This window comes from Amphiura filiformis, chromosome 2 (assembly GCF_039555335.1).
Source record: "Amphiura filiformis chromosome 2, Afil_fr2py, whole genome shotgun sequence".
Taxonomy (NCBI): Eukaryota; Metazoa; Echinodermata; class Ophiuroidea; order Amphilepidida; family Amphiuridae; genus Amphiura; species Amphiura filiformis.
The window spans coordinates 81,028,604-81,055,245 of record NC_092629.1 but is presented as its reverse complement, the minus strand read 5'-3'; the positions used below and the strand labels follow the sequence as shown (position 1 = coordinate 81,055,245).

The following is a 26,642-nucleotide window of genomic DNA, read 5'->3' as shown; positions in this document are numbered from 1 at the left end:
CATCTACAGCATCAGACAATAGGTGCATGCACCCATGCAATCATGATGACGTAACACAGTCTAGTTCCATATTTGTTATCCATAAGCAAATGACAATATTGCATGATAATTTTCAAGTGAATATACTTTCTGGAAATTGAGATTATTTGCATAAAGCTAAACAAACAATTGCAAAAATTCCAGCATTATATGTAGTAAGATCTGATCCACTCAGGCCAAAGTCTGAAATTCTGTAATTGAGTCTATTTCTATTTCTAATTCACTTGATACCTATGGCATACATGGTTCCTAAGTTATAAACTATTTATTAATTATTTCTTCTTAAACTTTCATTGTATTGTATACGTTTGTTGCTCCTTCTTTGCCTTAAAGTCTCAAATTCATTATTGATGACTTTGGTCTGATTGGAGCATATCATGACACATATAGACCTGATACCCTGCCTGATACAGATACTGGTCCAAAGTGCAACAGGTTGAAAAATACATGTTTGAGTAAACCGTTTCCTGCTTGATATTGGCACATAGCCATGATCATGATAGCAGACTGTTCGCAGCTACTGTTCTGGACAATAATCGTGTAGTGCCAACCAAATTGCGCTGGTTTGATTTCACTCTGCTGGTTTTTGTGTTATTCAAGTTTCATTGGTACAGTTTTATTTTGTCAAGTGTGGTGTTGATGTGAGTATAGCTTGTTATTACCAAATATAATGCTACTTCTACCTATTAATAATGGAATCATTAATTATTATATATGCTAATTATTTTTTACCACTCAACATGCTCAAGATATACAGTAGAAACAAAAAATCTGTTAAAACACAATTCCTGATAACAAAAACGCTTTTCAAGTCCCAAGGATATAATTATTTTATACATTATAAAGATCATCGTGATAACATGAAATCCTGTACAAATTAAAATTAGGTCCTAGCTGACAATTTTACGTTATTGAGGTTCCAATATATAATATGAAAGACAAACAGTTTCAGACATTTAGTGTTAAATCTCTAAATAGAGTGAACTTGGCTTTCATTGATTTAAGACACAACTTATTTTGCTCTGAGCTTGTTGTCTTGTTTGCTACTGAGTTCTATCGAACTTGCCTTCAGTTTTTGACTTGAATTTGTTTTTAAACTACAGCATGTAGTTTTTGTTGTTGGCTTTTATATTTTGTTGTCTGTCCCTGAAGAAGAGCGGTTTATCTGCTGGAAACATCTGTTGTTTTTTGTCTGTTTGATTTTGTTTATCTGCTATGTGAACAGTGATTTTCATCACTTTCAGTGTACTTCTGTACTGTTTTTGTGACACTTTGGAATTTGCCATTTTTGGCCATCAAACTTTGCCTGTTTTTGTGCCTACCTACATTGGTTGTTTGATTTATCGTATCTGTGCATGTGCGCGCACAGTGATTTTCATCACTTGTTCTAGTGCACTTTTGTATTCCCATTGATTCATGTTGTTAATTTTATACAGATTTAGCAGTTCTATGGGCCTTGGAAGTGGTAATATTTGGCTATCAAACATTACCTACTTCTAATGCCTACATTTGCTGTTTTTGTCCCCCCTCTGAAGAACAGTCTAGTCTGTATTTTACTTGTTTCCCCACGTCAAGTTGGTGTACCTTGCTCTTTTTCTTTCTATCTAACATTATTTTCATGTTGTATTTAATTTCTTTCGATTTTTCAAGTTGTGTTTAAATTTCTTAATTTAATTTTGCATTTAAGGTAAGAAGTGCAAACTTTTTTTTTAAAATACAAACTACGTAAGGAAAGCTCCAAACAATTACACATGTGTTATTTGTTTTACTTTCAGTTTGTTTAACTTGAAATCAAAATCATTTGGTACCAGGCATATGTTGACTCAAATAAGACATTTAATTCTTTTATTTTATCAACACCCACTTCATTGTTAAACGTTTTTATACCCTTTATATTAAAAGTTTTCTGTGTTTACTGAGATTTTCATTTGGAACTCTGCCCATGGTTCATTTACAGAGAGTTTAAGATGGAGAGCACCAGTCAAACTTCATCAACTTCTCAAGAGGACTCGGCCTGGGAGGGCACCGCAGTACCTTCCTGGATACCAGATGACATTTTCGACCAACAAGATAACAGAGCCATCCTTCAACAACTCTTCCATGCCTTCCACGGAATGTATGAGTTGCAAAAGAAGAAGACTCTCTGTGATGTTGCCATCAAAATTCAGGACACAACCTTCCATGCCCATAAGATTGTCCTAGCAGCTACCAGCAAATATTTCCAGACCATGTTCACATCAGGTTTTCAAGAGAGTCAACAGTCTGAGGCAACTATCAAAGATGGTGAACCAGACACATTCAAGGTTCTACTAGATTTTGCGTACTCAGGTTTATTACATGTCACTAAGGATACCGTTTTAAGTATCATGGATATGGCGCATTATATTCAGTTTGACTATGCAATGGATCGGTGCATTGGTTTTGTAGAGGATGAATTTGATGCTCAAGGACTTGATGTCAAGGTAGCATTGGAGGTTCTCACCAGAGCAAATGTGTTTGGTCTTAATGATCTCAAGATAAGCTGTAAAGACTATTTGGCTAAGAATTTCAAGGCATCTGAACTGTTTGTTGCACACATGACTGCTGACCTCATGGAGGAGATGTTGGAAAGAGCTGACTTGACAGATGAAAAAGAGGTAAGTACAGCAGTATACAGGCCATATTAAAATGATTGGTACCAATCAGTTTTGATGTCTATTGAAAAGCCTATTTCATCCTCATGAAATAATCACTTTTAAATTGGGCTTATTATTTGGGATCAACCAATTGAATATATGAGTACAAAACCCACCCAAGTCCATACTTTGGCCAAATTGAGTTAAGCATGGGAAATTGTTAGGTCTATCTTATGTATAAAATCCACCCTCTACATGTGTCTATTGAGCATGTTAAAGGCAACATGGCTATACCCATGTATGATACACATTTGTTTTTTAGTTTTCTCAAATCACTTTCGATGGACTTGGGTGGGTTTTGTATTCACATACATTCAAGGCACAAAATATGATTTCTGCCTTACAGTAGAGGGGCCAGTCCCCTGAACTTTTTGCATTGTTGGGCAGATGTATTAAATGGACAAATCATAATTCAATATGTTCAGAAGAGTCTGGAGAATCTTTCCTGCCATAATGTCAAATTTGTAACCTGTGCGTTCTATTCCGTTTCTATGGCCAAGGCCATGCTATTTAATTTTGGTCATTTTTTACCCAAAAATGTTACATTTTAACTAGCTTTTTCTTTTCAAATTAAATGGAGTAGAAACTTCATATTTGTTATGCAAAATACATGGCAAGTGAATACTTTAATCTATGAACAAAATCATCACTTAATTCAATACATTTCATTTATGGGTGAAAATGCCATTTTTTGTGATTTTTGACCAAAAAATGTAATTTTTACAAGGGAATTTTTTTTTTTAAATGACTTATACATCATGGAAAGTGTATCAATTTATAAGATGGATGTTTGGATGAAAAAAGTCAATCACGACGATTTTCTGTGACCTATGGTTTTTGACCAAAATGTTTTGTATTACAAAAGTTTGAATTACACATTATATAATTGATATACAGGGCAGCTTCCATGGAAATAGCCATTTACTCCCATTTTTTGTCAATTTTACCAGGAATTTGCTCAATTTTACTGGTGAAATTTGCTTTAGAATTAGCATAAATGGCTGCTACCATGGAAACTGCATTCTCTCTGAATTCTCTTCATAGCTTAGAATTTAAAAAAAGCCATGTATATTAATAATATTAAGTGTAAAACAAACTTTTGAAATGCAAGAAGTTGCTAACTAGATGGACAGCCGTTCTCGAATGTCGCAGTTTTCAACGCACAGCGTCGACCATGATGCTTCCACCGAAGGGAGCGATGTGGCACTCAAAAGTTGATACAAAGTTTCAAGCCTCAAGGGCCGACTGAATTTGACCTCGGATGATGGCTGATGGTGACTGTACCCACCAAGTTTTATGCCCATATGACAGTTTATACTAATTTGATCTCAGATGACCTCTGGATGACCCCAAAATAACCTTTCACAAATTTGGCTCTAAATCAGTAAATGTTGGACTGTACCCACCAAGTTTCATGCCCATACGACAGTTTTTACTAATTTGACCTCTGATGACCCCTGGGTGACCCCAGATGACCTTCTAAAAATTATGTGTTGCAATCGGCGATATGATGTGTTCATTTGAAACATCTGTCCTATGAAACTGTTAAATAGAGCACTTTTGAATGCATAGCCTCTATAGACAAATCCAACAAGCCAAGTGATGGTCAGGATTAAGTCAGCAATAGCTGGGGGCCATCCACGCCAAACTAGCTTAGTGGGTTTGGATTGCGATCCAAGACGCCCACTATATCGCAAGCGCATTGGAGCACGTAGTACTTGCACTGCGTCATGGGAGTGGTAAACGCTGCACGCCTATGATACTGGCGTCGGGTAAAATGGATGGATGGCCCCCAGCTATGGCCGCCAGCGAAGTATAGGCATGTGGCTCGTCGGATTCGTCTATACTATAACCGATGACACGTTCTCAATTTTTATTTACATTATTTGCAGCCCATTGCACACTGTTTGGAATGTAGGGTATCTCTCATAAATAAGTCCCTGTTTAGCTCCTGTTTGCAGATGATTACAAATGCATCCATATATGTATCCCCAAGACTGGCCCCTGCGATACTGGTATCATGAATGTCCCTTTATCACCCTTGAACAATATGAACATTGTACATCTTTTATTTCTTCCATGATAAATAGGTATTTGATGCAACATTGGCTTGGTTAAAACATGACTGGGAACACCGGAAAAAGTTGGCACCATCTCTCTTCAGTAAAATCAGACTGGGGATAGTACCAATAGGTCATTTCTCCACGACGGTGTTCGAATCACCAGATTTGTATGCCATTCCAGAATGCAAACAGCGGATCTCTACTGTAATGAAGATGTTGGACTCCAAACTTCCGAATGACCCACCTCTATATGCCCAAGAGGCTAGCTTGTTTGCTACAAGGACAACCATGAATGTAAGTAAATGTAGAGAAGAACAAGGCCATCGTCGTCATGATAACCAGGTTAGGCCCAAGTTGTGGCATATGGCATATGAACATAATAATAATAATAAAACGGCATTTATCCACGCTTTCTGAATAGTCAGATTCCTCAAAGCGCGCCACGGGTTGATATGCTGCCAAACCCCAAAGGACAGCGCAAGTTGACCTCAATGCTGAGTGTGACAGACAACAGGCCCAGGCTGATCCGCTGCTCTTTACGAAAAGGCCTGCAACTTTTACATGTTCAGATATTGCTCTTCTGGTACATATGGGACCACTATTTTACGTGACTCTCCGAAACACAGCATGCTATGCACCCACTGTGATGTCTGCACGTTTAGGGCCACAATGAGTGGGATAGAGGATAAATGAGAAAGCTCATGATCTTACAACCTTCCCACCGATAGCCTAGCACACCAAACTACATGACCACCCTCTACCTCTAGGCTAATACTGTAGCCTTCTACAGGGTGAAATGACCACCATTTCCCTTCTCCTCTGTTCATCCGCCATGCTTTGGAGGTCGTAACTCACTGTTTTCCTACTCCTTATGCCTCATAAATGTGTACCAAAATTGCTTGCTCCCCCTTTCAACCTACCAAAAATTGCTCTCTACCCTTACCCCCTCACAATCTAGCCCAGGGCTCATATTTATTGCACTGATCGAGCCCCTAATTGTTACGCAATTCAAAATATTTAAACTGAACAAGTGTTATTCTTGCTCATAGCATTATTTGCCATTCAAAGTAGCTAAGGTAAGAAAATACAGAAAGTAAAACATAACAGAGTTGCCTCTATTGTTTTCCACTATAGTCCAATAGACTGTAACCATCGTGTATATGAAAATCATGTTAAATTGGCCATATCTGGCAGAGATACTGTACTTATAGAGCTAATCATTATAGGCTATGGAGCCATTTCAACATCACCCATATTTTGTGGGAAAAGGTCATTGAACTTTAACACAGTGGTCAAGTTCAAAGTTGCTCACACACAATAATGTGTTCATCTAGACATAAGGATTCAGAAAAAGTATAGCTTGACCTATCTATAACATTCGGTTATGGAGTTATGTGCAAACAGGTAACATTGTGACATCATAGATCAAATTTTGGCTCAATGAGCAAAAATGAAAATTGATCGAATTTTGTTGACAATGTTCTCAAACTTTTTCTTTTGCCATGAGAAATCAGAAAAAGAATAGTTTTCCCAATGTAGGATGTTTTGTTACCTTGTGGTTATCAAGCGAAATAGGACAATATCCACTAAATTGTATTGAACTCTAATTTGGCCTTGACAATTATTGTTGAGTTACTTGAATAAGAAAGCACATTTTGAGAGTTATAACTATTCTTTTTCTCATTTCTTGCAACAAGATGAATAATTTGAGACCATTTACAACAAAATCAGACCAATTTTCATTTTCGGCCAAGCGGAGCCGAAGTTAGACATATGTGACATGATCAAGGGGAATGAGTCTGCCAAATATGGCAACTTTAACATTATTTGCATGATTGCAGTTCCTATGAACTGAAATCTCTTGAACCAGTATTTTGTACCGATTTTAAAGAATACTGACAAACACTGATAGGGAAAATGCTAAACAATAAACCTAATCAGTGGTGGATCCAGGTCATTTGATAAATGGTCCCAAAATATGGGGCTGAGAAGATGTTAGGACGTAAGATCCAACAATTTTCCTAGTTGGACTGACTTTGCATCATGATACAAGGGGCACACCCTAAAATACCCCTGGATCCACTACTGCTAAAGTTATGATTTTTTTGTTGAGTAAATGTGAGTATACTGATTTTAGGGGTTGGCCGCTTTGTTTAATAGCTACTGTACTAGCATGCAATTTTAAATGAGTCTGTTTCTGGTCTCTGATAATAGACATTAATGGCCAAATTACAATGTGGTGGGCTTCTGTGCAGATATATAAATGCAATGGCTTTTCATTATTTTAATATAGTGTAAAATATTGTTTTCTTAGGCTATTCTGTGCATTGGTAAGCCTACTATATTCTATGATGCCCAAGCATCTGACTGGGTAAAACTGAAGAAATTCCCAGCTCTACCAGAGAAGGACCATGATGGTATAGACAGTTGCTGCAATGCTGAAGGAAACCTGTTTGTTGCAAGAGGATTGAATTACCAATATTGCACGCTAAAGCATCCCCGGTTTCTTATGTTTGACTATGTCAATAACAGGTGGACGACTCTAGCTCCAATACTGCGAAGAAGAGACGCTACTATACTTATTTACATGAAGGGTAAGACTCAAATAAAAAAAAATCACTCTAGTATGAAAAATGTGAGAATTACCTAGCAAACACAAAAATATTTTTAAAATGTTATGAACATAATTATTACACATTTTGGTTTTATTCAAAATGTTTTAATAACATTTAAATGTCAGGATATATGAAGGCATGAACATGTTTTAAATTGATATGTATGAAAAAACACTACAGCAAAACATTTTTTAAATGTTAATTTTTGGCAATATAGGCGTAGATCCCCCAATATTTTGCCAGGGGGGATGGTCCATACAATCATTCGCCCCAATGTTGACGCCTGTATGTGGGTTTCTGACCAAATTAACCTCATATTTGGCCATTTTAGCCTCAAAAGTGCCCATTTTTGTGCACTTCGCGCGAATATATTCCACGTTTGTACCATATTTCGTCATTTTTGCTTCAATAAGTCAAAGGTTTCCGCGCGCGAACAAAATACGCCTAAGATAATACGCCTAACCTTGACGTCTAAGATGCAATCTTAGACGTCTAAGATGCAAACAGCCAATCATCTAAAGCGCATTTGATTATTGACCAATGAAATCTCAGACGCCTAAGATTTTACACACCTAAGATTTCTTACATGTCTAAGATTGATCTTTTAGTGATGGACGGTATCACCAATGTGATAGCTTGCCTAGCTCACAAAGCACCTTGGAAGACTACTAGCAGCTCGTATTACAGATACCATGTGCAGTGATTGAGCATAAAGTACGGCGGGATAATCAGTTCAGTTCAGTTTATATCTAGGCCGGGGGGGCACTTCAATATGAAATGGATATAAGTGTAGGGCTGGCACTTTCGCAGTTAGGGGCATTCGGTGAGAGCAAAATGTCAAGAATATGGGGTCATTGGATGAGAGTATGTTTTTTGGCATTCAGTGAGAGCAAAATGTACAAAATATGGGGTCATTGGTGATTAAGATATGGATCATTTGGATCTAAATTAGGGGGGCATTTGGTGAACAGAATATGACCTTATTAAACTGGGGTCTTTGGGCATGTTGGGTGAGAGCAAAAAGAAGCCTAGAAAATTGAATTTTTAGTTCTGAATGGTTTCAAAAAGTAACAAAGTCAGTGATAGATGACTCAATGCTGTTATTAATGGAAATAAAAGGGTCTTCTGGTGACAGATCTAAAAGGAAAAATATGGGGTCTTTGGGTGAGAAAGCATGTGCTCATAAAAATATATGGGGTCTTTGGGTGAGAGCAATGCTGAAAAGGGGGGTCTTAACAGCCCTACATAAGCGTCATCTCCAAAGTTGGAGTGCTCCCCCCCCCCCCCGGATCTAGGCCTGAGTTTCGAATATTTTATTCACTATTATCAGGGAAGTGCCATTATAATCCGGCAGAATTATGGCTAATCGCCGCCCCATTTTGTATCAGGTATCGGTAGTAGATGAGTTTGACCAAATAAAACGACCGCCAACCATGCCAACACAGCCTGCAACATCATGTACAGGGTCTGACCAACAACAACAGGTACCAGTGAGAGCATCTCTACAGCGTCAGTTGTACATTTTGATCGAATTTGCGATACCGTCCATTACTAGTCATGGTCAAATGGTCAATCTTGGACGTCTACAGAAAAATCTTAGGCGTGTAAAATCTTAGGCGTCTAAGATTTCATTGGTCAATAATTGAATATGCCTAAGATGGTTGGTTGTTTGGGATTTCTAGTCCTGTCATTCGTTGATTTAAATCTACCGCGAAAAAAAGAATGCATCTTAGATGCCTAAGGTCAGGCGTATTATCTTAGGCGTATTTTGAAGGTATCCGCCATCCATACATTTGTGCCATGAACTTTTTTGGACGCTAAAAGGTGCTGGATTCACTGTACTTCAAGAAATATTTTCCAACCCCATCCCCCCAATGTCAAAAAGAAATCTACACCACTGTTTGGCAAAGATTTTTGCAAAATATTTTCTCAACTCAAGTTTTCACAAATGTTTTTGAAACGTTATTATAACGTTTTTATACCTTATATGACCCAACAATAAAACATTTTCTATATAACATTTTGGGGTGTTTTTTTCCAAGAGGTACTATAGTTCAAAAATGTAGGATGGCACAGAAACATATCATGATTAACAATTTGATGCACACATCCAACTGAATATGTTGCAGCAGGCCTACACTTTTTTTTATATCAAATAAATTATTTATTATGATCCATGGACAAATTAAATCACTACAAAATGTTGTTTCTTGTTTGTTTCCCTTACACAGGTATGGTTTATGCCATTGGTGGAAAATCATATAATACTGATAAATGTGAGGTGTTCAGTATCAGGAACAACAGTTGGAAGAAACTACCATGTCTGTCTAACTCTGATGTAGGTGACCCTTTTATAAACATTTCATACACTCTTCAATAGTGAGACCCAATCAGAGCAAGCGTTAGAAAAATCCAAACCATGCATTGATTGTGTCTAATTGCACTCTGCGTACTACACGCAGTGTTTCGCGTGAGTTCGCGTCGCGTAGGATTGATTCATTTTTCGGGTGGGTTGATGCATTTATATTTGGTTCTATTTTCCAATATTTTTAGTGATAATTTTGTTATAAAAAAAGTAAAAATCATGTGTTTTTTCTTCTCGTGTATGAAATAGGTTAATGTTCGGGGCTTGTGCATTAGACGCATCAACATCAGCGCGCGTGCATTATTTTGTCTAATTTCTCTCCCAACCAGTAATACACGTTCATTAACCTATAATTGTTCAATTCATAATAGACTCAACATAGAAAATAGAAGACAGAATGGGCTATTCCAGATAAAACATGCACCCCCCCCCTATAGAGGGCAACGGAAATCCAGATTTTTTGGTGGTCTTTGGGGCTCGGAATTCCAGCCTATTCTACTTATGTTGTTCCAAATTCCAGCCTATTTTGCCTATGCTTGGCGCAAAATTTCCAGATCATTAGGTGAAGGCGCCGTGATTAATGTTAGCTTTGGCCAATGCTCTCTTGAGAAACTTTGATGGATGCCTGTAATTGACTGCTGACAGGTAAAGCATGCAGAGTATAAACAATCAATTCTAGACCCTGGACCCTGCCCCGGGACCCTGCACCGTGACATGAAACACGTGGCGCACAGATTAAGTTTCAACATGTCGTGTCACCGATCAAACTGCAGTGTTCACCACCATGCATACACTGTGTGTGTATGTGCAATATGATATCTGTGATCAAACCAGGCAAGCTAGGTCCAAGGTTTTATGCATGCACAACAGATGACCCCAAATTTCCTGTGATGGAATATTCCTACAGTGCATGATTTGTTTACCCACAGAGATGTACCTATACACGTGATACATCCACTGTGATTTTTTTTTTTTTGTTTTAAAAAAGGCACGAGGTAACTTAAAATAATTATTAATTACTTTTTTTTTTACTTTGAAGCGAATCAAAGTTATTATTATATTGCAATTATGGTTGATTTTATACATTGATAATAATGCAGAGGGGTTCTTTGTTTGTTCAGCATCATAGTTAATTTAGGATGATCACATTTATATGAGTAGCAAATTAATGTAATTAAAATGTCATTTAATAGAGACAATGTCAAATAAATATCAAATAGGCCTAATTAAATATTTTGCAATTCTCAATTTTGGGAGGGGGGAAACAGTAAACTCAAAACCAATTATTTGTGAAGTAAAGGGCCTTAAGATTTTGTTCTAGCGGGCAAAACCAAGTGAAATCTCACCGGGTTATCAACAGTGTATGCATTGTGTATGTGTATACCAAATAGAGTGCCCGTGACCTTCTCCGTTGTCCACTATGTATTCAGGCGGTTAGTCTCGTAGTGCGAGAAAGGGGTGCAAGCTATCGTATTTATGAACATCATGACCGAATTAAAATTCGCGGTAAAATTCGAGACCACACCCTTTCATTTGCTCGGCTTATGCAACCATGGCAACTTTTCCGGTGCCTTCATTGTAAAAGGGGAGCGATGCGATAGTTGTAGCTGCGCAGAAAGGGCAGAAATGAATTGAACAAGTTATTATTACAACAATACGAGAAAGGGGAGCGGGATCGTGCTAGCCCTATCATAGCTAAAGCATCTAACTATGAACTATAATTTCTATGTTAAAATTTTAACCTTGTCAGTTTAATTTGATGTAGGCCTTAAAGTCTTTCATTTTCCTGTATGTTAATATAATAATAAAAAGGATACAAACTTCATATGCAAAGGGGAGCGAAAAAGGGATGCGACTTTAAATTTGTGTCTTTATAGCTGTAGTGAAAATTAATGTACAGAAGAAACTGCAGTTAACAGAAAGTGGTGCGAGAAAGGGGGTGCGAGCTATGAACATCATGACCGAACTAGAATTCAGCGGTAAAATCCGAGACCACAGCCTTTCATTTGCTCCAGACCTATACGGTGCTAAGTGTCGTATTCATGTCCCTTCATGGTAATAGAAAGGGGAGCGAGAAAGGGATGCGGACTTACCCGATAGTTGTAGCTGTACAGAAAAGGGACTCCTTGATGAATTGAACAAGATGTCACCAGAACCATTTAAGAAAGGGGAGCGGGTTCGCGCTAGCCCTATCATGTGGACTTAATATACAAAGGGGAGCGAGAAATGGATGCGACTTTAAATTTGTGTCTTTGTAGCTGTAGTGAAAATTAATGTACAGAAGAAACTGCAGTTCACAGAAAGTGGTGCGAGAAAGGGGTGCGAGCTATCGTATTTATGAACATCATGACCGAACTAGAATTCCGCGGTAAAATTCGAGACCACACCCTTTCATTTGCTTCCGGCTTATGCAACCATGGCAACTTTTCCGGTGCCTTCATTGTAAAAGGGGAGCGATGCGATAGTTGTAGCTGTGCAGAAAGGGCACAAATGAATTGAACAAGTTATTACAACAATAAGAGAAAGGGGAGCGGGATCGTGCTAGCCCTATCATAGCTAAAGCATCTAACTATGAACTATAATTTCTATGTTAAAATTTTAACCTTGTAAGTTTAATTTGATGTAGGCCTTAATTTGATGTAGTCCTGTATGTTAATATAATAATAAAAAGGATACGAACTTCATATACAAAGTGGAGCGAAAAAGGGATGCGACTTAAAATGTGTGTCTTTGTAGCTGTATAGTGAAAATTAATGTACAGAAGAAACTGCAGTTAACAGAAAGTGGTGCGAGAAAGGGGTGCGAGCTATCGTATTTATGAACATCATGACCGAACTAGAATTCCGCGGTAAAATCCGAGACCACAGCCTTTCATTTGCTCCAGACCTATACAACCATTACAACCGGTGCTAAGTGTCGTATTCATGTCCCTTCATGGTAATAGAAAGGGGAGCGAGAAAGGGATGCGGACTTACCCGATAGTTGTAGCTGTACAGAAAAGGGACTCCTTGATGAATTGAACAAGATGTCACCAGAACCATTTAAGAAAGGGGTGCGGGTTCGCGCTAGACCTACCATAGCTTAATTATGAACTAGATGTTCCATGTTAAAATTGAACCGTGTCAGTTTAATTTTTATGTAGGCCTATAACGCCTTTCATTTCCATATATGTTAGAAAGGATATAGACTTAATATACAAAGGGGAGCGAGAAAGGGATGCGACTTTAAATTTGTGTCTTTGTAGCTATAAAGAAAAGTCATCCATAATTTGTACTGAATAAACTGCAGCTTAGTAACAGAAAGTGGTGCGAGAAAGGGGTGCGAGCTTAACAGTATCGTATCTATCACGACTGAACATCATGACCGATCTAAAAATTCGGCATAAAAATCCGAGACCGCACCCTTTTATTGTTGCAGGCCTATGCAACTTATCCGCTGCTATAAGTGTCGTATTCATAGTAATAGAAAGGGGAGCGAGAAAGGGATGCGGACTTAGCCGATAGTTGTAGCTGAACAGAATGGGTACCAATGAATTGAACAAGTTATTATTACAACAATACGAGAGGGGGCGGGATCGTGCTAGCCCTATCATAGCTAGAGCATCTAACTATGAACAAGAATTTCTATGTTAAAGGATTTGTCTTAATAAATATATACAAATGGATGGAAGCGAGAAAGGGTGCGACTCTTTAAATTTAAATTTGTGTCTTTGTAGCTGTAGTGAAAATTGATGTACAGAAGAAACTGCAGTTAACAGAAAGTGGTGCGAGAAAAGGGTGCGAGCTATCGTATCATGACCGAACTAGAAGTCGGTGGTAAAATCCGAAATCACACCCTTTCATTTGCTCCACCCTTTCATTTGCTCCAGCCCTATGCAACCATGGCAACTTTTCCGGTGCTAAGTGTCGTATTAATTCATGTCCCTCCATGGTAATAGAAAGGGGGGGCGGGAAAGGGATGCGGACTTACCCGATAGTTGTAGCTGTACAGAAAAGGGACTCCTTGATGAATTGAACAAGATGTCACCAGAACCATTTAAGAAAGGGGAGCGGGTTCGCGCTAGCCCTATCATAGCTTAACTATGAACTAGATTTTCCGTGTTAAAATTTAACTGTGTCAATTTAATTTGATGCAGGCCTAAATACCTTTCATTTCCCTGTATGTTAATATCATAATAGAAAGGACATGGACTTAATGTACAAAGGGGAGCGTGAAAGGGATGCGACTTTTAATTTGTGTCTTTGTAGCTGTAGTGAAAATTAATGTACAGAAGAAACTGCAGTTAACAGAAAGTGGTGCGAGAAAGGCGTGCGAGCTATCGTATTTATGAACATCATGACCGAACTAAGTGTCGAAGCTAAGTGTCGTATTCATGTCCCTTCATGGTAATAGAAAGGGGAGCGAGAAAGGGATGCGGACTTACCCGATAGTTGTAGTTGTACAGAAAAGGAACTCCTTGATGAATTGAACAAGATGTCACCAGAACCATCTAAGAAAGGGGTGCGGGTACGCGCTAGCCCTATCATAGCTTAACTATGATTATCCATGTTAAAATTGCACCGTGTCAGTTTAATTTGATGTAGGCCTATAACGCTTTTCATTTCCATATATGTTAGAAAGGATATAGACTTAATATACAAAGGGGAGCGAGAAAGGGATGCGACTTTAAATTTGTGTCTTTGTAGCTGTAAAGAAAGGTCATCCATAATTTGTGCTGAATAAAGGCTGCAGCTTAGTAACAGAAAGTGGTGCGAGAAAGGGGTGCGAGCTTAACAGTATCGTATCTATCACGTCTATGAACATCATGACCGATCTAAAAATTCGGCATAAAAATCCGAGACCGCACCCTTTTTTTGTTGCAGGCCTATGCAACTTATCCGCTGCTAAGTGTCGTATTCATGGTAATAGAAAGGGGAGCGAGAAAGGGATGCGGACTTAGCCGATAGTTAAGTTGTAGCTGAACAGAATGGGTACCAATGAATTGAACAAGTTATTATTACAACAATACGAGAAAGGGGAGCGGGATCGTGCTAGCCCTATCATAGCTAGAGCATCTAACTATGAACAAGAATTTCTATGTTAAAGGATTTGTCTTAATAAATATATACAAATGGATGGAAGCGAGAAAGGGATGCGAATTTAAATTTAAATTTGTGTCTTTGTAGCTGCAGTGAAAATTGATGTACAGAAGAAACTGCAGTTCACAGAAAGTGGTGCGAGAAAAGGGTGCGAGCTATTGTATCATGACCGAACTAGAATTCGGCGGTAAAATCCGAAACCACGCCCTTTCATTTGCTCCTCCCTTTCATTTGCTCCAGCCCTATGCAACCATGGCAAATTTTCTGGTGCTAAGTGTTGTATTAATTCATGTCCCTCCATGGTAATAGAAAGGGGGCGAGAAAGGGATGCGGACTTACCCGATAGTCATGATAGATGTAGCTGTACAGAAAAGGGACTCCTTGATGAATTGAACAAGATGTCCCCAGAACCATTTAAGAAAGGTGAGCGGGTTCGCGCTAGCCCTATCATAGCTTAACTATGAACTAGATTTTCCGTGTTAAAATATAACTGTGTCAGTTTAATTTGATGCAGGCCTAAATACCTTTAATGGTAATAGAAAGGGGGCGAGAAAGGGATGCGGACTTACCCGATAGTTGTAGCTGTACAGAAAAGGGACTCCTTGATGAATTGAACAAGATGTCACAGAACCATTTAAGAAAGGGAAGCGAGTTCGTGCTAGCCCTATCATAGCTTAACTATGAACTAGATTTTCCATGTTAAAATTCAACCGTGTCAGTTTAATTTGATGTAGGCCTATGTACCTTTCATTTTCCTGTATTTAATATCATAATAGAAAGGATACGAACTTAATACAAAGGGGAGCGAGAAAGCGATGAGACTTAAATGTGTGTCTTTGTAGCTGTAAAGAAAAGTCACCCATAATTTGTACTGTACTGAAAAACTGCAGCTAACAGAAAGTGGTGCGAGAAAGGGGTGCGAGCTATAGTATCGTATCATGAACATCATGACCGATCTAGAAATTCCGCATTAAAACCCGAGACCGCACCCTTTTATTTGTTGCAGGCATATATACAACTTATCCGCTGGTAAGTGTCGTATTCATGGTATAGAAAGTGGAGGGACAAAGCGGATGCGGACTTAGCCGATAGTTGTTGTAGCTGTACCAATGAATTGAACAAGTTATTATTACAACAATACGAGAAAGGGGGCGGGATCGTGCTAGCCAGAGCATCTAACTATGAACTATAATTTCCATGTTAAAATTTAACGTGTCAGTTCAGTTAATTTGATGTAGGCCTAAGCCTTTCATTTCCATGTTAATACCATAATAGAAAGGATGTGGACTTAATATACAAAGGGGAGCGAGAAAGGGATGTGACTTTAAATTTGTGCCTTTGTAGCTGTAGTACAGAAGGAACTGTTAACAGAAAGTGGATATGATGACGCCATCGAAAATTTGAATCACTGTGCGTTTTAATGCAAATTTGATTAGAAGCCCGTAAATATCCACTACAAACACTAATGTTGTGAAATAACATATATACATTCCAAATTCGGAGGTTCGAACTTGTACCAGGGTTTTTTGAAATATTGAACTTAACTTTCTACAAGAGTCTGCGTATAGAACCGGGAAGTTTAAAATGCAGAGCAGGGTTTTTTGGAAACTCAGGCCTAAACATGACGAAAAGTGAAATCGCCTTGATAGAGATTTTCATTTGTTATTAATTTATCATGATAAAGTGAGCATGGTGAGATCAGATTAAAATCCAAACCCAGCTACACGTTAGTACAATAATTTGTGAAGTACTCGGATCAAAATCGATAAAATAAGGAAATAGTAAACGATTTTGCCTAGCAAATTTCAATGAAAAATCAGCCCGGAGAAAAAGGCCGTCATACTTTTGGCCCGAAATATTTCCATAAAAACTAAAAGTTCTGCAATTTTTTGGAGCTCCGTTTTTCAATGAGAAATTATTCAAACATACGCCTATAGGACATTATAAATAAAGATAATTTAATGTAAAAAACAAATAGGCCTATCTAGCACGGGTCACAAATTTCAAAATCATTCCTTGCCATTTAAATTAAATAACGTGACTTCATAAGCACCATTGCCACTTGTATTTGTTCTCTAATTTCTTATTTAAATTAGTTTAATCTAGTCTCACTTTATAAATTCAGAAAAATTATAATCTATGTTAAGGCGATTTCACTAGTTACGAGGTTTGAATAAATGATTATGTGTGATAATACGTGTATGTCATAATCGTATAATAGGAATATGAATAAATTGTAACCCTGTACCACGTGTATAGCTATATCTTTGTGGGTAAACTAAGCAAGCATGCCTTGTTCATGCTGTAGGAATATTCCATCATAGCGGTCATCTGTTGTGCATGCGCAAAACCTTGGCCCTTCCATGCGTTTAATCACCGTATCACATTGCACAGTGCGCAAATCCTTGGACCTTGCTTGTGTGGTTTGATCACAGATATCATATTGCACAGCACCATGCATGGCATGCATGGTTGTGCACACTGCAGTTTGATGAGTGAAACCATATGGTGAAACTTAATCTGTGTGCCACGGGTTTCATGTCACGGATACTGACAGAACAGGGTCAGATTCATTAGAGGCCATTAAATCCCACCCGGGAAAGCCGGGTAGGCCAAAGCTAACATTAAACACGGCGCCTCCACCTAATGTTTTTCCACCATTTTGTTAGTCTGAAGGCATAGAGGGTTTTGGAATTCCAGGTTTATTGTGTTTATCCTTGGTTGGATTTCCAGACTTTTTTGCCTCTGGTCAATAAAATAATCCATATTTTTGTCCATTGAGGTGCTGGAATTCCAGATGGTTTTGTTAGTAATTTGTCGGGATTTCCAGTCTTTTGTGCAAATAGATATCAGGAATTCCATTCTCTTCCAGGTTAATGCAATTTGTCATTATGTATGTGCATAATGTATGTTGGGGCGTTTTTTCCCCCCCCCCCCACAAGTTGGTGGTACTAGTAGTTATAATCATCATGATTGACAGCCCAAGTGACCATGACAACCAACATTCTTCAGTTCTTGTTGAGTAAGCCCTAATTATTAGTAGGAAAGAAAAAGAGGGTACACCAACTTGACGGAAAACAAGTCGGAGGGTGGCGAATCAGACCCCGCCCCTGCTCAGTTGGCAGATATGTTGTGACAAAATTTACAATTTGCATCTCCCTTTTGGCCTATTTTAGACCAAATTGACGCGCTTTGCGCGCAATCTTGGTAAAGCCATTTGAGTGAGTAGATCTGCGACAATCATGTTGCCTTGCCCACAGGACCATCAAAAGGTAAATCCGGCCACATACCAGGTATATGATATACACATTTTAGGCTATTCCAGTTGAAAGACATACACCCTGTATGGAAGACATTACTTTAGTCTCTCACACAGGGGTGTAGATTCAGTGATGAAGTCACCCCCAAGAAAATGGTTGCCCTGAAAATAAGCTGTTTCTTTACTCAATTAATGAGAGTTTCATTGAGTAAAGAAACAGTTTAAAGAAAGTGCACTATCTTAAGTTAATGAAAACAAGTTCACAGAAAGCAAGCACACTTCGCGAGGGGTTTATTTTTGCGGATTTCGCGAATGGAGTTACATCAACGAAATTAACACCTCGCGAATATATATAATAATATATTGCAAGCATAGGGCAAAACTAAGCATCGCGAAAATAACAATTGCAAAAATGTCTCTGTAACTCCAAATCGCGACAATAACTATACGCGAAAATTACCACTTGAACAGTAATTTAGTACGAGCAGAGAAACTCTCTGGACTGACCTTTCACAAGTTCAACAAAAGTCAATACTATTACGTAATTGTTTGTTCATGGGACATTGCACACAGATAGTGCACACACACTTCATCCATGCAGTACAAAGTGTTATCTGTTTCCAAATTTACTGTGTGCTTTATTTTAGCAGATTTGGGTAGCTACCGTATTAATAAACTGAGGGAATATATTATTCTGTGTATTAAAACAAATCAACCCATCGTGGCTTGGGGTTTTAATAACAGGTTTAATTTCGGAATTGATTGATTTTCAATGATGGATACAAATTTTAAGTTTAGCATCATTTTTTGTTAATATTTTGTTAAGTTTTATAAAATGTTGAAAATTAAAAAAAAATTAATAGTATCAAAGGCTACGAAAAAACCCTTCTCTACAGGGCCAACCGACCCGAATTTGTGTTTTGAGAATTTAAAAAAAACACATTTATTTTGCTTAAATCATAGAAAATATGTTGGTATTAAAAAATTCTTCAGATTTTGGTGATATTTTAGGGTAATTTCAAGATAGCCTCTCTCTAGAAATACAAGTACAAACAACACCCGACCCTATACTTGAAGTTGAAAGGTCCGCCGTAGTAGAATAGGGTGGGTTTTTCTTTTTGTCGCCAAAAATACTATAAATAACATGACACCAAAACAGAAATTTTGACAATAATAGTTTTTTTCTGATCATTTTAATGTAAATTTTGACCAAAGTATCAGCAAATTATGATATAGCGAGATTACACATAAATATAAAATTTGAAAGAGGGACTCTAAATATACATTTAAAAATCCAAAAGCATAAATCAAGAAGTGCATGTTACCGGTATTACTATTATTAAAAATGATTTATATTAAATGATGCTCCCCGTCTAAAAAAATCCGGACATTGAGTTTTTTTACATGTTTTGCATTTGGAAAATGTTCCATTACAAACCAAATGTCAGACGAATTCGTCTCTATGGATTGTCTGAGTTGATAACATCTGAGGGATAGGCCTATATGAATCCAATATCGTACTATCTAAAACTACTGTTCTTTGAATGGAACAAAATGCAGATGTTCAATCGAAATACATGTGAAGATGAGCTCATCTTCTCTGATGTTATGCAAAATATGGTAATATCAAATATCATCCATTTTATTGTTTTATTATTTTATTATTCACGGGATGTGATTAATTAGCATATTATAAATTTGATGAGGAATTTAAATATTTATATGCCATTGGGTTTTGTGTATAGAAAATGAAAGAAAAAAACTTTGATTGATAATGTCATTAAAATATTAAGATACCCTGCATCTCGTTTCTACTACTCATTATAATGATCATTAAAGTTTTGCCTACAATGTTCTTTATAGCACATCTAAAATTCTCCTGCATGCTGAGTGAACATAAAAAGGTTGAATAACACATGGAGATTAAAAAAACGTAAGTAAACAAAATCAAACGAAACTGGTAATTTGCACAACCTAAACCACAGAGCAGTACATGCATGTATTAAACAGAACAAGATCTTGTTCATGGTTGTTTGTTTAACCATGGATATTAATTATGCTCTTCAAACACATTAAAGGTTCCATGACTTGGCAAACAAAGATAATGAAAATAAAAGCACAGGGCACTTTGTGTCTTGTGGGAAAGATTTAAAAAAAGTTAGACACACTTGTGTTTATAATACATGCAGTCTTCACAGTCACTCCAGGCTGTTTTGGATGGGGGGGGTCTGCTTGATCAGCAAAAGAGATATTTCTCCCATCTTCTGGTATTACAGTAAAGCTATCATTTGCTGCATATTTTGCTCAAATTTGCACTTCTTACATGATTGTAATTGCCCAATGCTATCTGAAATACCATGTAAAGGACTAAGCCTCCAAAGTAAAATTTAGAGGTTTTATAATAAAACTGGGATCCCCCCAAGCTCCACAGTTAAGCGGCTAAGTCGGTTTTATACTTTTTACCTCATTATTTTCGCTTAGTTAAAACTGAGACTAGTAAACCTGAGACTGTTGGTTTACTAGTCTCAGGTTAAAATGATCAGAAGACCCCCTTGACAGTAGACTATGCCATAGTCGAATTTTATTAAAAAATATGTTATTATTAGTCATGATGAACCCATTTCGTTGAATACAAAATTATACTGATGTTTATTAAAATTAAAGTATTCAATAGTAAAATGGTCATAAAGAGTTAAAAATATCAGATAATTAGTGACAATAAAAGTAACTGAATGCAACATTATCTTGCATAATTATAATGGCTCACTTTAAGGTTAAATACAATTGATTTTCAAGGCTTGATTCCAGAGGGGCGTAAGTTAATAATGGAAACAGCCATGCAGAAAAGAATGAACTCATGCGTACAATAGTGTATCAATCTGAACTAGGGCCACGGACAAACCGCGTGCTCGTGAGTCATCCTATAGGCCCTATGTTGCAGGGATAGGGAGGGGGCGACCATGATAGGACCATATGGGCAGAGGTGGGGGGGGGGGGTGATTGGGGGCAGCCGCTTTCGGCGCTTTTCCGTCGGCTCTTCTAAATTTTCAATTTTCAAAATTACCCTGGATGATAGGCCTATCTATCTTCTATAGGCTATAATAGGCCTAGTAGGCCTATTTATACCCTGATTATGCAATATATAGGCCTATAACAATAACTACAACTACAACAACAATAACAAAACCAACAACTAATATTTTGTTATAAACTAATTTTAGCCTATTAGACTAGTAGCCTAGATGTTTATTAAAATTAAAGTATTCAATAGTAAAATGGTCATAAAGAGTTAAAAATATCAGATAATTAGTGACAATAAAAGTAACTGAATGCAACATTATCTTGCATAATTATAATGGCTCACTTTAAGGTTAAATACAATTGATTTTCAAGGCTTGATTCCAGAGGGGCATAAGTTAATAATGGAAACAGCCATGCAGAAAAGAATGAACTCATGCGTACAATAGTGTATCAATCTGAACTAGGGCCACGGACAAACAGCTGCTCGTGAGTCATCCTATAGGCCCTATGTTGCAGGGATAGGGAGGGGGCGACCATGATAGGACCATATGGGCTGATGGGGGGGGGGTTGATTGTGTGCAGCCGTTTTCGGCAATTTTCCTTTGGATTTTCTAAATTTTCAATTTTCAAAATTACCCTGGATGATAGGCCTATCTATCTTCTATAGGCTATAATAGGCCTAGTAGGCCTATTTATACCCTGATTATGCAATATATAGGCCTATAACAATAACTACAACTACAACAACAATAACAAAACCAACAACTAATATTTTGTTATAAACTAATTTTAGCCTATTAGACTAGTAGCCTATAGCCTAAAAATTCCTGAATTATATAATGAAGAAAAAAAACGGGCAAAAACAATCAATCGCTGCAGTCAGAATGAAAGAAACGAAAAAAAAAAAAGAAAAAAAAGTGAGAGAAAAATAAAATAAAATAAATGGAATGGACCACATAGGGACTCGAACACGTACCAAAGTTTTCCAGCTCAAAACTATAGTATTATATAGTCGAACGTGAGACCGACGCGCTAACCGATTGAGCCACTGGGGTATACATGAAATTGATCGATCTCAAACTGACTATTATGGAATAGTCATAGTAGTGCATAACAGGCTCTTATGATAAACAAGCTCATTACCGCTGTAAATGTCGGAGGTATCGATGGCGAAAAACCTCGTTTTTGCAAAAGTAGCTTAAATTTGGAGTGAAATTCAAATGGTAAAGTGGCGACAGACATTTGAGAAATAATGTAGGCAGTTAGAAATCAAAATTAACGTTCCACAATCCAGATATCGATAATGTAACATAACAGTGTTTTGTGCTACAAGATTCTCGAAAATTTTTCCCCAAAACTTTGGTCGATTTGTAGTACAATACAAAAAAGGAGAAAACAATCACTCGGTGTGGTTTTATACGGAGCGAACATTTGAAAAAAACTGCATGGAACGCGTTTTTGATCTTGTGAACATGTTGCGTAAAAATGATTTAAACGAAGGATTTTCAAACGGATTCTAAAAATTTGTATAAACACACAAAAATAATGTAAAGATACATCCATGCACCAACATTTGACTCACTGCGATATTTGATTGCTGAGAAAACGCGGTTTTAGAGAACAACTTTATACGTCTTTTATACGCTTTTTTATACGTTTCTTCGTGTAACCTTAATACTGAACAATTCTGATTTTGGAAGTTCCAGTTTATTGATAGCGAACCCCGAAAATCATGGAAGCTAACAGAGGAGTGCGGTGACTGAAAAGATCAGATACAGATGTGAAAATCTATCAGTTGCACACAAATCAATATAAATCATAGTTTTATGCTTAAATGTAATGGCCAGAGTATGCAAAATGGGCAAGTGGACTACGGAGAAGTCTACCTTGACAGATAAAGTATTACTAGTACCGTAGCAGTAATATTATGTAATCATAGTAAATTTTGACAAAAAGAAGAACAAAATTAAAATTTTACCAAAATCGTACATTATGTCTTTTATAATCTCCAAAATAGGAAAGATAAATGGTCTATGATAAAACCAAATTTATCGAACGTAATCAAAACAATAAAATTATTATTTGGCCAAAACAACAACAACAACTCTGTCCCTGCCCCTTTGAGGGATTCTGATTTTCGCCAGCTAAGAGCTGGCTATCTAATTCGGAGATCGTCTTTGTTTGCTAAAGAGATTACGGGGTGCTAGCATTGGTTTGAATTACTTTGCGGAACTTTTTATGGTGAAAATATATATGTAAGACCTGTTATTCGATTTGTAAGAAAAAGAAAGTATGCTTTGCCGTTTCAACGAATGAAAGCAGTGAGAATTTCAAAAGTTATGGTTTGAAGGAAATATAACATTAAAAGTTATATATATGCCAGGCCTATAATAGTTTCCACAGCATATCAACGAAAGAAAATGATAGTATCCTTGTTATCAGGCGTTCTTAGATTTACATTTGCAGACCTCCTGGAGATCAACACAGCATGAGATGTGAGTGTATTGATAATAACATGATTAAAACCTTTATGGGCCTAAAAGTCAAAGTAAAAATATCGTATATCCTGTATCGTTTTATGGATAAAAATGACTCAAAATGTCATTTATGAAATAATTGATATCTTAAACATCAGTTTTGTCTTTTCAACAGGAAAAATTCGATGTAATTTCAAGGCCTATTTTTGATATGGGTACAATTGATATACATGTAGGCCTATTGAACAATATCAGTCTTTATACATTTTATAATGTGCTATGTATAAATTGCGAATTAATATATAAATTAATATAACATTAATGTGCATGTATAAGGCAAGAGGATGGCAGTTTTAGCCAATTAACTAAAAACTGCAGTGTATTTCTTTATATTAATAATGAGCTAAGGGTGGCCTAAAAGGCAGAAAAGACAAAAAGACAGAACAATTTGGAGTAATTAATTAAAGAGTTGACAGGAAGTTATAGGAGTTAATGTTTGGTTTTTCTGTGTGCATGTTCTTATCATTGATGGTTTGGAGCAGGCGGCGAATGGCATGATAGAGCCGGCAGCTTGAGAAACGTATGGCATTTTCCAAATACTCGGTTAGTTTTGTGGGGTTCATTATCGAACCCCCATGGTTTTAGCTTGTATTTATATTATTTATTAACATTTCTTGCATAAAAGTGGAAAATTAAAGTTAACATATTGGCAATACAATTTGCTTCCTCCTCTTAATGATCAATTTTGCATTGTAGAAAAAAATAAAAATGAAAAAGTTCTCCCCTTTTTTAAGTTTTTTTCTGTCAGTGTCGTTTTTAGCTGTGGGCCTACTATGGAGTGCAGCCTGTAGTGTATCTTACTGACTTGCTTTTAATACTGACTTTCTAATTTTATAATATATAGTTACCCCTTTGGCTCTAAAATCATAATTGCAAGACTCTGAATTTGTAAAGCTATGTAGACCCTACCGAATACTGGCCACTCGTCCTTTATACCGTATTTAAATAAAAGTCTCCCCTCCATAAAGTACCACGGGCAATTCAAAAATAATACCATAACACATGTGATATGCTGAGGAAGCCTGATTACCTTTTTAAAATAGCTGAGTGGGAGGGTTTTCAATGAAATATTTTTCATGTCAGTGAAATGATGCCATTTGCCCCACATCTCATATGCACAGTTTATCCCTTACATACCCTGTGTCTTGAATAGCTATATAGCCCAACCCTGTGGTTAAGAGGCTAGGAAATAATTCCTAATATCTCATACCCTAGTTTGTATGCCTTTATCTAATCTTGCCCCACATGACAACTTACTATTTAGCCCTTAAACCCAGCAAAGAGTCTGCTCAGTGTAGGAATTTTTTAGCCTTTTTTTAATAAATATGTTTGCAATTGGCTTATAGCCATCACATGCTGACAATGCACATAACTGATTGGTTAATCAAACTAGCAAGTCATGGTCAGGCCTAATCACAAAGTAAACATATCATCTGTAAATAAAACTATGCAGCAGGCGACTTACTTCAGAAAAGGTTCAATATAACTACATTGCATAAAACTAAGTCCATTATCTATAGTTAATTGGTCAAATGTTTATTGACTCTTGTAATAACCCATGTGTAGTAACCTGTATAATATTAGTGTTCATAAAAGCAGGACTATGAGACAAATATCCCTGACCCTGACAAAAACTAGCAAGAGCAAATGGCTGTGTAATTTGTTTACTTTAGTAATAAGGCATCTTGCATACATGTACAATTTTCATTTTATTTTATTTATTTTATTTATTTATTAGACTTTATACTTAGTAGTTTATAGCCAAATTTGTTTCCTGGAGGTGGCTTAATAAAATTCCTTTAAAAAAGGAATGGGGCGCCCAATGTGAGCTTGGTCGTGATGTATTGAAGTTCATGGTGTTTAGATTTGGTATTATTATCTCATGAAACCGGGTGACACCTCATTGTAGAAATCAGACCTGTTGATAGGGTGTAAGAGGGGCTAGCCTTTTCCAGTCACGAATTGGGCCAGAAAGTTTTGCTACTTTGCAACGCATAATAAAACCCTAAATGCAAAATGAGATCCTGTAGTGTAGGTGGCTTCGAGGTGGCTTAAAAACTAAATGCAAAATGAGGTTTAAAAAATATTGTTTTTCAGAGTCAAGACACAGGTATCATTATTAAGCCTCATATCACTTATTTATTGTCGAATAAGTGCAGAGTAGGTTAGATATGAATATTAAATGTTAGACCAAAGTAGCTCAAAGTATATGTACTATACACCTGATCCGTGAACTTATCTTTTTTATATTCAAATTCTTGTTTGTGTAAAAACTGAAGCATCATAATGTGTAAAAGAATATTTGAATATTAACTGTACATCATATATAGCGATTCGTGATACCCAATCATGCTTCAGTTTATGTGGTTTAGGAAGCAGAGAATTTATTTCAATTTTATATACGCCAAAATATTTTCTGAATAATAAAATTAACACTGAATTGATGGCGGAAATTTTATGTAAAATTTACGTAGGTCCCCACTAAAGATTACTGTTTCGTCTTTATGGGAATTTAATCTTTTAATATCTGAAAGAACTTTGGGGACCTACGTGGACTATGAATCCAGACCGTCTTACAAGAAAAATGGTAGGCTAGGCTCCCTACCTTGCAGGGCACGTGGATGAACGAAATGAATTGTGTATGTATCATAGGCCCCTCGTATTGTTTGTATGCGCCTGAGAATTCAACAATATTAATAGGCCTAATGGTAGCTCTACACATTAATGTTTTTAAGCAGATAAAATTCCAAAATATGGTACATGATGCAGTCATGTCTACAGTGGAATTCACCACTACCTTTGCAGGACTTAAACCCAATTAAAAGCTATTAAACCAAGATAACACTCATTGAAAACAGCTCAACTGATTAAATCATATCTTCTCTGGTTAAATACACACAACATATGTTTCTGCTTTACATGTACAATGGAGCAATGAGCTGGTATTATAGTTTCAGTTGGGTGAACGATTATAAAGCTAACGCTAGAGA

At 36.9% G+C, this 26,642-nt stretch overlaps 2 protein-coding genes across 2 annotated transcripts in view; one reads left to right on the top strand and one right to left on the bottom strand.

Annotated features, from left to right (window-relative positions):
- Positions 1-26,642, bottom strand: part of LOC140146681 (L-methionine gamma-lyase-like) — a 61,452-nt gene that overhangs the window by 9,169 nt on the left and 25,641 nt on the right. The gene's annotated exons all lie outside the window — the stretch shown is intronic.
- Positions 2,007-26,642, top strand: part of LOC140172012 (kelch-like protein 7) — a 34,083-nt gene continuing 9,447 nt past the window's right edge. Inside the window, exons 1-4 of the mRNA XM_072195363.1 lie at positions 2,007-2,675; positions 4,805-5,071; positions 7,092-7,371; positions 9,624-9,730. Coding sequence (XP_072051464.1) covers positions 2,007-2,675; positions 4,805-5,071; positions 7,092-7,371; positions 9,624-9,730 — 1,323 coding nt within the window. The remainder of the gene's footprint in view (positions 2,676-4,804; positions 5,072-7,091; positions 7,372-9,623; positions 9,731-26,642) is intronic.